Source organism: Poecilia mexicana, unplaced genomic scaffold (assembly GCF_051168715.1).
Source record: "Poecilia mexicana isolate PSO_F unplaced genomic scaffold, ASM5116871v1 scaffold_22, whole genome shotgun sequence".
NCBI classification, from domain to species: domain Eukaryota; kingdom Metazoa; phylum Chordata; class Actinopteri; order Cyprinodontiformes; family Poeciliidae; genus Poecilia; species Poecilia mexicana.
This window is the reverse complement of record NW_028263391.1, coordinates 8,455,575-8,468,760: the sequence shown is the minus strand read 5'-3', so window position 1 is coordinate 8,468,760 and position 13,186 is coordinate 8,455,575. Positions and strand designations below refer to the sequence as shown.

The 13,186-nt window shown below is 42.2% G+C and overlaps 1 protein-coding gene across 1 annotated transcript; it reads left to right on the top strand.

Moving 5' to 3' along the window:
* The first annotated feature begins 5,098 nt into the window (after nucleotides 1-5,098).
* LOC148152789 (uncharacterized) lies at nucleotides 5,099-5,983 on the top strand. The gene has a single exon (XM_088002775.1). It carries the CDS (start codon nucleotides 5,101-5,103, stop codon nucleotides 5,869-5,871), a length of 771 nt encoding a protein of 256 aa, XP_087858901.1. The 5' UTR covers nucleotides 5,099-5,100; the 3' UTR covers nucleotides 5,872-5,983.
* The last annotated feature ends 7,203 nt before the right edge of the window (nucleotides 5,984-13,186 follow it).

The window sequence follows — 13,186 nt, the reverse complement described above, 5'->3', positions numbered from 1 at the left end:
CTTGTCAAATTTGATTGCCCATAGATTAAGAAATCGTTCCTCCTCCACTCCAAAAAAAACCCAGCAGAGTGCTATCTCATCTAATGGACTAGAACTCTTGGCTTAAGATAATAAATCACCTTATCTCTTAAGAGTCACTTCATGGCTCCCAAATCTGCCTTCCTCCTTTTGCACCCATTTGTTTTCTCTCCTGGCAGCCTCATCTAACTACTGTAATGCCGCCACCGTTACCTCTTATTATTATTGTTCTCACGTCTTTACGTTTTGAAGTAATTCCGCTGTTGTCCTCATTCAGAGTCTCTCTGGGTAAGAGCTCGGGTTTAGCACCAAAGGAATGTAATTGAAATGGTGAAGGAATCTTTCGACGAGTCGAGCAGGCTGTTCTGTAATCGGGCGGGAGAAATAATGAAATAACGCTGGCGTGAAAAACAGCTGACACAGCCGCGGGATGTCCCGCAGACGAACATTATTACAATTAATTTAACAATGATGTGTGTGCAGCATAAATCTTTGGCTTTGACTTGTTAACAAGCTCCATGGTCTGGTTGCTGTTAATTGGGGTGTGTTTTTAAAGCAATTCTTTGGGACTGATTGGTCCAAAAGTTCTCTTTCTTTCCATGCATTTTGCCGTGGAATCATTGACTCAGACGGATTATACCCTACAGAACTTTGCATACGGATTTCCACCGCATTTCCCCCCGGCTGCCTTCAGGCGCAGTGTTTATCTTTTATTATCGCACATTTTTATGTTTTCTGAGCCTTTTGACAAAATGGGCATTATGTTAGTTTAAATCCTGGGAGTAATAGACTGAATTACATTCCCACCTGTAGCACCACCCTCCGCTGGCTCTCCGACAATCCGCCCTCATCAATCATCCTCTTCACTCCCCCCCCCAAACCAACACACCCAATTCAAAAGGAACAGATCTTCTCTTGTCTGCCCCTACACACCTGGCTCGTTCCAGGAGGACGAGTACACGGGCCGCATTAATTCTCTAGACTTCAAATAATTTTCCTTTAACTGTCTCCAGGGACTTGAGGACTTTCAGCGGAGTGTTGCTTTGTTAGCTTTGTACTCCCCTGGTGGTACATTTCCATTTGAATGAATGCGCCTCAGTGGCGGCTGTGTTCCGACGACGTCTCGTCTCCAACCCCACGTTCACGTGTGCTTCGTGAAAGTTATGTAAGCGTTCGCTCCACCTGCATTGGACACTTCCAGATTTAATGAGACGAGAGCAGTTTTAGTCTCACATGTGCAGAAATGCATGAACAAACGGTGCAAGACGAGTTCGGAAAGTGTTGAAAGGTTTTTTCTGTTGAGCAGGCCGGTGAAGTTATGTCACTTCAGGTTTTTGGGTCCAAACAATTGCAATCATTTGGAAATTATTATTATCACATGAGTCTAGTACCTAATACTAGTAAAAATTATGCATTGTCAATGGAGGTTTCCACGGGAACATTATTGTAACTAAATGCTGAACCTTGTGGCTTGAGGATCCTCAACATTTCTCTTTGGCTGAATGTCCAAAACATTTTGCTGCAGTTATTCCCTAGCTTACACTCCTCTGTGGGTCATGTTTTATGTAAACTTTGAGCTACCCGACAGGACTTTTCATTTTTGTCTGCAGATTTTAAACCAGCCTCCTGCTACGCTGCAAGTACTTTACTGTTTGTATATAAATACTTTCCTAAAATTTGACAACCTTAGTGGAACGATTTAACTAAAGGAAGCTTAAACTTTAGCTTTCAGCACCTCTGTGGAGATGGAGGAAGAGAATAATGGTCTCGAAGGCTTTGATTTAAGAGATGCTAAATGCCGTTACTTGTGGTTACTAGGAGACACGTCTCACAGGCTTTAATTATTAAAGATCTTTGCATTGCTACAAAAACCATTAAGCTGGTTTTAATTCTGTTTCAAAGTCTAACTGCTATAAAACCGGAATGACGTTTTTAGGTAGCCGACCCCTATCAGAGCACTTCTTTATATTCTTTCTCCAGTCAGGAGTTGTGGTCTGTGAAGTTAAATGAAAATCCACGCTACCTACTCGTTTTACTCTTCTACTCTTCTTTTTACACACACACACACACACACACACACACACACACACACACACACACACACACACACACACACACATATATATATAGTTTGACAATCTGAGAATGATTTCACAGATTTTAATCATATTTTGGACTCCATAGTTGCAAAAATGTCTTTTCTCATATCACAGTAGCACTCCTGCAGGAGGAGATTAGGTCAGATAGAAACACAAACAAACAAAACAAAAAAAACAGCCTTGAAAATAAAGTGTTCTGGGAAATTTTGTTTCTCACACAAACACACACACAAAAAAGAAACTTCCAGTAACCACTAGTCACAGCACTGCTGGAAAGTTTTCAAAATCTTCAGAAAGAACAGTAACAGACAGACTGCATTGTTGCTGCAGATTCCCGTCTGTGGCATTCGACCTGCTCTGTTCAGGCCTTAGACCGAAAGCCGAATGAGTGAGAGGCCTGAGCAAACCAAAAACAGTAGGGCTTTTATTCTCAGACGGTTGGACCGAAGAGCTAAATTTATGAAGCAGAAGAAACACTTCTGCGATTTTATTTTTTCCCTTAATTAGCTGCACACCACAAGAAAAACCATTATCAACCAAACTATTGGAGCTTTCTTGGAACACAGAGGAGATGAGCGTCCACTACAGCAAAATCCTTCCTACAAAGATTGAAGTGAGATGAACTGTCATTAAAAAAAAAAATTAAAGTCCAGAAGGAACATATGAGCCATTTTCAAAAATCAATAATGAGTCAGTATAGCACATAATCTAGTAACTTAGAAAGTGACACTGATATGTTTATAGCTTCATATATTACTCACTAAAAGCCTGGTGAAGTTGTGACCATAAACATCCAGATTAGACGTTTCCCACACATTTACCGACCTACTACAGTACCCGTCTGTGGCCAAGTACGAGAATCTGGAAAGCCAATTCATGCTAATAAGTGTTTCTTAAATATGAATGGTCTTGTTTAAATAGTTCAGCAATTCATAAAAGATTTTCAAGCTAAACCCAGATTAGTTACCTTTCAAATAGTCATTAAGGGGTTATATTCAACGTGAGAGTGAGGCTTTATTCAACAGAGCGATTGCATGTTTGAAACCTTGACTGCGTGCAGCTCCAAGGCATGCCACTTAAGTAGTCTTTGTTGAAAACAGTGGTAGAAAGAAACACATTCTTTTTCTCTAAGTGGATGTCTATTGTGGTGTCGCACCCTCGATTTGTTGTTTTTGTTCTGTTTTTGTGTGTGTGTGTGTGTGTGTGTGTGTGTGTGTGTGTGTGTGTGTGTGTGTGTGTGCGTGTGTGTGTGTGAGAGACGTTCCGCTTCCTGGTTCGATGGATGTGCAGAGCTTTCACGAGTTGTTTTCACAGCCTGACCGGAGATGTTTGGGAGGGTCTTTGGACCGCTAGGGCTGACTTTGTGTCACCACCGATTTTTAGGTTACAAGAAGCCGTGTGCAACTGCAAGGTGTCGATGTCGCTCCAAGGGGCGCCAGCCCAGCCGCCATTTACCGGTGGTGTTGGAGGGGCGGCGTTTGTGGTCTTTACGGAGGGTTGTGTTTCTCTTTGTTTTGTTGGGATTTTATGGCGATTGTCTGAGTGGGGGGTGGGATCCTTCGCCTTCGGTCAGTGAGTGGGTTTGCACTGCGTGACAGACATGGGCCTGCGGGGTGGACGGGTCCCACCAATGCAGCTTTCACATGCCCTTACGTGCCTACTTGTACATCTCACAGTGCAGCTCAACCCAAAATGACTTGCATTGTTGGCAGACTTAGACATTTTCATTGAACCAAGAAGTTTGTTTCTTATAGGAAATGAATCATCTTTTGAATTATCAAAAGATAAAAAGAGTATTAATTTAAAAAACAGAACAAAACCAAGAATCAAGTAAAAAAAAAAATCATTTTTTTATATTATAGCAATAAACCTTTTGTTTGTTTGCTCCAACTGATATTTTTATCATTTATCTTTGGTGATGACTCTTTCAATTTAATAGTCTTCTTGTCATTAGACAAATATTTACTTCCCTCCACATATTTTCTTGCAGATTCAAGATAGGAGCCTGACTCAACCACTGATTATTAAAGCAGTCAGAGGAAACCTTGCCTTACTACGGTGGGGGCTGTTTCTTTTGTTTTGAAAAGTGTCAATTTTGCAACAGTGGGAATATTCTATTATCCTGCTTGTTGTTGAGCTAATCTACCCAAACACTGTAAACAAAACAGAAATAAAATAAGAAAACAAAAACAAAACAAACAACCACCGCCATTGTAAAGGACAGAACAGACTGCAATTTCAATAATGAAGAAAATATATTATTTCCATAATTAAGTCACCCTACTGTTCTGTCATAATGGCTACTGAGACGGAGGAATCCAGAGCAAATCTTAAATCATCTATGACCAAACTTTGCCTCGTCTATACAAACGCCCCCACCCTACCGACCCCCTATCAACCTTGCCTGGAGCAGTGATAGGATGAAAAATGGATAGAGCCTCTCAAAGGAAGCAGGGGGGGTGGGCATCTGTGAGCTGCATTCAAGGACAACAGTGTTATCCATTTTGGAACAGTATGAAACAGGCCAGTGTTTTCGCTGGGGTTTGGGAATGCCGGCTCCTGGATGAACTGTGGATGCTACTGTTGTCCTGCCAAGCCAACTGTGATGTTGCAGATTAGATGCGAATCATTGACTCCTTGTTTGAATCGGTGCGCCACTTTTCATTCGGAGTGAGAGATAATGAGCAAATATGACCACTTGATTATTTCTGATCTGTGTTGAGTTAAATAGCCACAGTGTCAGGAACTGCAGTCTCTGGTGTTTATAAAAGCTGTGTTTTAATGGTAGCCTAGCCCTAAGGTGTTTTCGCGGTATTCATTAATCTCACGTCTGATCTTCTTCCTTCTTTTACCCCTTACCCTCTCCTCTTCCTCTTTGTGCTCCTGTCTTTCATACTTAACATTTCTTGTTTATGTATCTGCTGCTGCTAAAATGTTTCTCCGATTCTTCTTCCATCTTTTCCAGAACCGCTTTCACCTCCAAATGTCGGCCCGCGTGCCTCCATCAACCCTGGGCAGCTTGCTGCTGGCGGTCCTGCAGAGCGGCAACGGGGACAGGGACAGAGGGAGCCGAGGAGAAGGCAGATGGGGAGGAGCAGCTGTGATCTGCCCCGGATGGGATGAAGGCAGCGACGGCTTGCTGACTCACCTGCAGAGGCACAGCGGTCCTGCTTGGCATTTGTGGGATATTATCAACCTGACGCTCATCACCGGCGGCAGAGAGAGAAGGGGGGAGGCCAGCGAGGAGAGGAGGGAGGATCAAATGGAAGAGGAGGCTTTGAACATCATCTCTTCCAGCTTCCTGCGCTCCCCCTCGCCAATCTCCTCCGTGCTACTCATGGGATCTGACCCGGAGTGTCTCTCATCTGTCCTGCGAGCCGCTCAGCGCCTTGCCCCGTCACTTCCGGCGCTGCAGTGGATCATGGGATATCCTTTGTCCCCTGATTCTCTGCACACTCTGGGAGGTCCCCTTGGACTGCTGGCCTATGGGGAGGTGGGACGCAAGCCGATAAGCTTCTACATACGGGATGCCCTGCAGCTGGTTGGTCGAGCGGTCACTACGGCCACCATGGTAAAGCCGGAGTTGGCGCTGGTTCAGAACTTGGTAAACTGTTACGACAAACCAAACAGGCATGAACTACCGTCTTCTGGACAGTATCTTTCCAGGTATGAACATATGAGCATGTACGCACAGTTATACATGTTGCACTTATCAACTCTAGGATTTTTTTTTTTCCAGAGTTTGTCACAGTAAGATTACAAACCTAAATGTAAAGTGTTATCTGATGGGGCAGACCAACATGAAGTCGCCAGTAGTTGTTGCATGACTTTTAAAGTGTTGTACAAATGAAAATATGACTAGTATGGAGTGCATTTAGCCCCCATGGGTCAATACAGACTTTGACAGTGTGATGCAGCTGTGCTAATGGTGGAAAAACAACTTGCTGTTTATCCACCGCCATCGGTGGATAAACTGTAGGCTCTGTTGTGGGGAAGGAGCTGTAGTGTGACATAGAGCAAGAGGAGGATGTGAGCAGCACATACAGCCTGATTAACAGCACTAAGACCCTCCCTCATGGCTCTCATTGGTTGCTTCTGACCGAATGGTGTATTTCTGCTGGCAGAAGGACCACAAGAAGAGGCAAATATATTATTATTCTGTCATGACATGATGACGGTTTTAACAAATACATACAGTATATAAATATAACTTTTATAGTAAGTAACTATAAAAGTTACTTACTGCAACTTTAAGGGGTTACAAAGGAAAGAGGTCTAAATATAATACGTAGTTTCTTTGGCATTTTTAATTTTAAAAAAGGTACAGATGATGTATTGTTATTCACCACACCGTTAAACCATTTGCATAGATAGTATGACTGAGAATTGAAATGTTGATACTGCTGTGATAAGTGGCATCTGCACAGACAGATAAATTCTAAAAGTCATTATTTTAGCTTTGAAGCAACATTAACATGGTAACCCTGGTGGCCATTTTTTCTTGATAATAGTGATTTTTAATTTTTTTTTTAGAATAAAACATTCATACACTCAAAAACATAACCTAATGCTCATTTACTTTTCTAACACATTAATAATCTCCTCTGGAAGAGCAGAAAGCTGTTCTCTTCTAAGTTCTTCTGCTAAAGACTAATTTCTGCCACCTGCCATCATCTGCACTTTGTATTCTTACAGAAGAAAACCTCAGCAAGGCGGAAGATGCATAAGTTTGTCCAGCCATTAAATATCTTCCCTCAGATGATGTAGGACTAGCAGAAGTTCTTGTCATGCCTTACTTCATCCCTAAAAAAACACTTTCTAACTCTTACAACCAGCCTCTGCGCAAGCCCCCGTTTCTGCTGTGAAATTACTACAGAGAGCCTAAAATTACGAGACGTAGTCCCACAAGTGAGCGATTACACAATCACCTTACGACACATTGATCACGCTGACAAACTACAATTAATTTCAGCTGATCTCACAACTAGGTGTCTGTGAGCTTATTAGCTTTCTGAGTGACACTTTGGCTTTTTTGTAGTAAATTCTCCGCTCATGGCTCTTCACGCTCTGACTGCTGCCCTTGTCTGTCCTCTGCACAATAGGAGCTCTAATTTCTTAACTCTCATGCCAGAGGTGGGGAGGAGGTCTGTGTGACATATAGATTCGCAGACTGACACAAAAGGGTCCGTGCTGTTACCATCACCCCAATCGCTGCAGCTTTAAAAAGCGCCTCCGACAGCTTTCACAGATCTGCCAAGGTGCTCTCTGTGATATAAAGACACATGGAGAGCAAAAAAGAAAAGACTTATTAAATAATAATGTTTTCACTTGAAGAAGAAAAATGTAATCCTCACATATGGACACACACTTACAGACTTCAGAAATCCAGTTAAGCCCCATGTAGCTGATACAGTTTGTAGAGCTGAATGAACTCTTCTTCTTTAAATTCCCTCCAAACTGAAACACTTTCGCCCCGTCAGTTGACACGGTTATTCCTCGAATGGCACGATGGATAAGACAGCAAGTATCCAGCGTCTTGCGGTCATGAGGTGTTGAAGAGAAAAGGATTTGCAGAAGTAGCTGGGCCTGCAGCAGATACCGAGCACGCATGTTGCAGAGAGTAATCACCTGCAACACCAACATTACTAGCTGGATGCTCACTGTGCAGTTTAGACAAGTACCAGGGTGCAAAAACTGTTGGCCACTAAGGTCCAAAGGCCATCTATGCATAGGTGCACCAAACTGAGAAGGAATACAATGATTTTTTTGTGTGGGTCAAAACAACATGCGGTTTAGGGGAAATCTTTAGCCTAGCACTGCTTTAGCAAAGCTAATAGTCATCTTTTGAAGCTTATTATTAATGTTATTGATTGGAATATCACAATCAACATATAACAGGGTGGGCAACTAAAGTTCTGCAACTTGTAGATATATGTATGCTTCAACACATCTGAGTCAAAAGACTCAGGACTCTGGAGAGCTCGACTGCATATTGAGGAGGGAATTCAGCCATTTGATTGAGGTGTGCTGAACCAGGGACTCATCTAAAAGTTGCAGGAAACCGTCCCTAAAGGACTGGAGTTACCTACCCCTGGTGTAGATTATGGGTGTCCAACATCCTGACAATTTTAGATGCATCTCTGCTCCCACACAGCTGATTTAAAAGCTCCAACTCTCTCATCAGCATGTCAATATTCTGCAGAGGCCTGGTAATGAACCATCGTTTGTAGCCAACAGTGCATCTTTCCAACTTTGGAATTTATTTGCCATCACCTGTTTGCTATGAAAGGAGAGCGATTAAAACAAGACCTCGGTGTAAAAATCCAATTTAACAGATTTCTGCAGTGTTTAGTTTGTGAAGTTGTGTTTTCTAATCGATCCGGTGTTTGTGACGCTCGCCCTGCTAATGTCCAATCTAAGGATTAATCTTTAAACTGTTGTTTAAAAGACTAGGTTTTACTTTGTAATCAAATTCCCCAAATGAACGAGTTCTTATCAAATCTCAATTCCAACAAATTCCAGTTATCTTTGCAGGGTAGCGATGATTGTTGCCACCGTAAATATTAGACTTGCTAAACCTCAGTGTGCAATGGACAGATTAGATTGATTACATACTGAAAGCAGCGCTGCCAAGTGCTGCCTCATTTGTGGTCTCGTTGCTTTTAAAGAGTAACTCGGTAATGGTTTACAGTCACCTCAAACTTTATCAGGACACTAGGAGAAGTTACAGTCCTTCTGTAGATGGTCAATTTGGGCAGTCTATGGACTTTCAGGTTGGGCTGTTCATGATGGTACTGCTTGCAATATAGTGCAAGTGACCTTTATTCTGGCATGAAAGAGACTGATAAAAGGGGTTGTATTATCACACCATGTGAAATCGTGAAGTTACACTGAGTACTTTCCCTCCATGCAGCCTGATTCTTATCCCTCTCATCCAACAGCCAGACATTGCATTGCTCGGGAGAATGCTAACAAAGCTGAAGGAAGTGAGAGACTTCCACATGGAAGAGGCAATTAACAGTTCAGTGCCCCAAGGGATGGAGTGAGAAAGGCAGGGTGGGAGAGAGGACGTCTGGAGATATAAGCAGGCGAGTGAGGCGCGAAGGAAGAAAGTGAGGAAAAGCAAAATGCTACAGTTTAAAATACAAAACTTTGGAGCAACAAAGATAAAGCCAAAGTATTGATGTTCGTATTTTATTTTTTTTTTTTTTTCTGAATCTCCAAACTTGAAAGATCCCAAAAATACATTAGAGAAAAACAAGAACTTGGTCAAAAGCAAGCACATAGATCAAAGACAGAGGAAGTAGGAAGCAGCAAAAGGTAAAAATCGGAATAAAGTCAAAGAATAGCTTGTGAGGGGAAAAAGGATGTGGGGGAGGAGGAAAGGGAGGAAAACAGATAGAGCACTATTGTTATCAGAGTGAGATCTGCCAGTCAGTTCCATCTCACTCGACACAGCTGCCGCACTGATTCCATCTCCACAGAGGAGATTAAAACCGTCGAAACAAGCAACTCTTGTATCATCTCAAACACTCAAAGAAAAAAAAAAAAAGACAGAGGGAGTAAACTTCCCTCCAAACTAAAGAAGATGGAGCGATAAGAGGCCGCGGCACATGCCTGCGACTCTCTTATAGAGTCATCACTTACCGTCCGCTCTGCTGACATTCAGGCTGGCCGGGTAAACCGGGACCAGGTGTTAGTGAGAGAAAGCCATCCCTCTCTGACACTGCGAGCAGACTCATCAAGCTGCTTTGACGTCCGCCATCATTCCTTAAATTCTGCTTTGGGCCTTGTTCGACAATACAACATGCTGAAAACAACAACAACAAAAAAAGTGGCATCGCTTAAAAATGTTTCATTTCTAACACCTCAACTCTTGCTGCCCAGTTCTATCCAAACTTGACACTACGTGTGAGAAAGTGGCTTTGCAGTGTCCTGCACAGATAGGAGATGTAAAGTAAAGCTTACTCCGTGGTTAATTTATTTATTTATTTCTATTTTTGGCCAGCAGAACCCATTAGAGTATGAGTCTAGAGTGGGTTGGCTTGATGAATCTGCTGTCTGTTCGATATGATGATTCAGCTGTGCCATTACCATGAGCGATTTCATCTTAAGGCAAGGCTAGCTCTTCCACTTTATGGTCAAAGAGATAGAAAGAGCTGCTGATGACAAAACACAAGTTAATGTGGAATGAGACGTGGGCATCTTTAATCAGGTTCATCAGATATATGGGGATGCTGACGTAAATTCTAATGTAACGTGGGGCAATGAACACATTCGCGAGCAGAAACACACACACAAGCTCTTAAAATTTGGCTTGGCGAAGAGATTAATGACCCACATGATCAGTTTAGTCTAGTCATTGTCCTTTGCATACGCTGCATTTATGAGCCACAGCTCAAACGCCCTTTTCCCATTAGCAGAAGTAAAGCTTACCATTTCAAGTCTCAACCATGACATTCCTGGCACAGTTCAGTGCACACGAAATGCAATGAACCTTACTTACTTTTAACATTTACTGTTTCTACGATTTGCAACCTCCTTCTAGTTTCCAACTAATCAAGATGAAATGGGCCCTGAATGCCTTTTCAAGAAGTCACATGACAGCATTGTCATGATCAAATGCTAAGACATGAACAAACAATCCCTGTGTGGTTTAAGAGAGGCCAGGGAAGATATATGTATGAATGGGGATTGCTCTTCCTAATATATTCCACAGTAAAGACCAGTGCAGGGCCACCAGACGAGTGAGATGAATAGCAATGACTGTTTGTATGGACTGGCAGATAGAAGGAGACCCTCATTGCACTGCATTAACTTTTAATTATGACCGTCTGGGAGATTCAATTACCCATTTGAGACTAGACCTGCTAGAGCGCTACAACCAGGCTGCGCCCATCTGTGCAAGGTTTAGAAAACTTAGCTTTTTTTTACAAAGTGTCCTGGTGGTTATTTCAGGCTACGTTTCTACAATTGTAAGCTGCAACATTCCTTTTGTTGTCTCTGTCTGATTGTTGTTTCCTTCACTTTGAGGTTTCTGTCCAACATCTCTTTCACCGGCTCTACGGGACTGATCCAAGTGGACGCTGACGTTTCTCGAGTCCTTTCCTCACAACTGTTCCACGTATGGAGTCTTAAAAGAGGCGCGCTGGGTCAGCCAGCGTGGGTTACTGTAGGACAGTGGACCCGTGGCCGACTAGAACTTGAGGGAGGCATTTTGGGACTGGTGGGAGGGCTCGGCAGCAGCCAGGGACAAGGCCTTGGAGCTGGTGTCAGAGGAGGGGATGGTCAAGGGGACGGGTATTTTGGAGGACGCTGGAGACCTGGACTTTCCGTCGAGGGACACCGCCTCCGTGTGGTGACATTGGTTGAACATCCATTTGTCTTCACACGGGAGGTCGATGAGGATGGGTTGTGTCCAGCAGGTCAACTCTGTCTGGATCCTAAAACCAATCGGACTGATATAATCAATGGCCTCTTCAGCCAGCTTCACAACCCCAACTCTACAGTGGTAGACTGGGACGGAATTGGTGGGTTTGTTTTGGCAATTACTTACAAAATACTTGCACGGTGTGTTGCACATTTCCAATGAAAAAAATAGTAGTACAATAAGTCCTAAACTAACCTAATGACAACTGTGGCATTATGGAAGGATTTTTAATTATTCTCAATTCCACATTAATGCATCAATGTGTTTGTTTTTGCTTTAATGTAAATACCGGACACCATATACCTAAAGTAACTTCAGATAGTAGTATAGCGTTACTTTAGTATCGAGCTCATTTTGTTAATGGTCAGTATAGTTCAAAAGCACATCAGGCTTGGTGCCAAGGGCTGAGCTCTACAGTCACATTACACTTTCATGAATGAAGTACATGAAACACATTAAATCAATATTCTACTCTACTGAAGATAAATCTAGTATGTTTTCTGGCGCAAACAGATATTTGGCAACAGGGAAGCTCAAGGTTTTCAAATTGACCTTTCTTGTACTTTTTTGTAACTTGAATCAAAAAACTGCAAATAGAAGATAGCTATGTTAATAAGCTAAAGCATTAAGTCATGATCATGTGTTATAAAATTTTTTATTCCAAATCTAAAAATACAATAATATGTATAAAGAAGCTCAGAGGACAGACCTCAGGGCAGGCCTTTTATTTTTCTGGTAATTAAAAGTCACCACTGTCTTTGTAGAAGCAGTGTAGTCATACACTGTTGGCTGCTTCATGGCCTTCCTGTTACCAAGTGGTTCATTCCCTGCACTCGGGCCAAGAAACTAACTCACTGGTAATGTTCCAAAAATATCAACTTTAACAATCCCATATCGGACAAAATTTCTAACTGGTGAAGTTAGTGTCCAAAACCAAAATAATCCACATAACTATTCAGGCATAGATGTCATACAAGGATCAACAAGTCAATACAACTTTTCCAACATTTTTGCTCCCTTTAATGCCAAACATGCCAAATGAGATATTTTTGTAAAAGCCTTGAAAGGGGGAATAATTGAAAAAAAAAAAGAGCCACAGACATGTTCTTTCCTCTGCTGCAGCGTGACTGAGTTATTCTTACTTCTATACATTCCAAACTTGAAACAACAGTATGGTTTTCTTATAAACCGATGTACTACACAAATATGAGAGTAATAACAGAGACAAACTCTCATGTGCAAAGACTGTCTACAACTGGAATACACAGTATACTGATTGCTACATTCACTCATGGTTTAGCATAGTCTGCTGTGAGCTACCGGCTGACTGTGGCTAAACTTTATCCTTACCTGCTAAAACAACATATGAATATAGTCAGTAACCAAAACATATTCACAAGCTCTTTAGCAGTTCGTAAACCCACTTACAGCAGTAGTGTTAAGCTTATGTGTAGACCCATACCTGAAATGGAGAATAGAAGAAAGTGCATTGACTGAGAAGGAGGAAGTTCCCTCTTTACTATTGCTCACTAGCGCCAGACCCCCCCTGCTGGATGCATTTAGTTGTTACATTTACTGAATCAAATTAGACATTATTTAACCCAAACTGCTGGCAAAACATTGTAAACGTAAACAATAA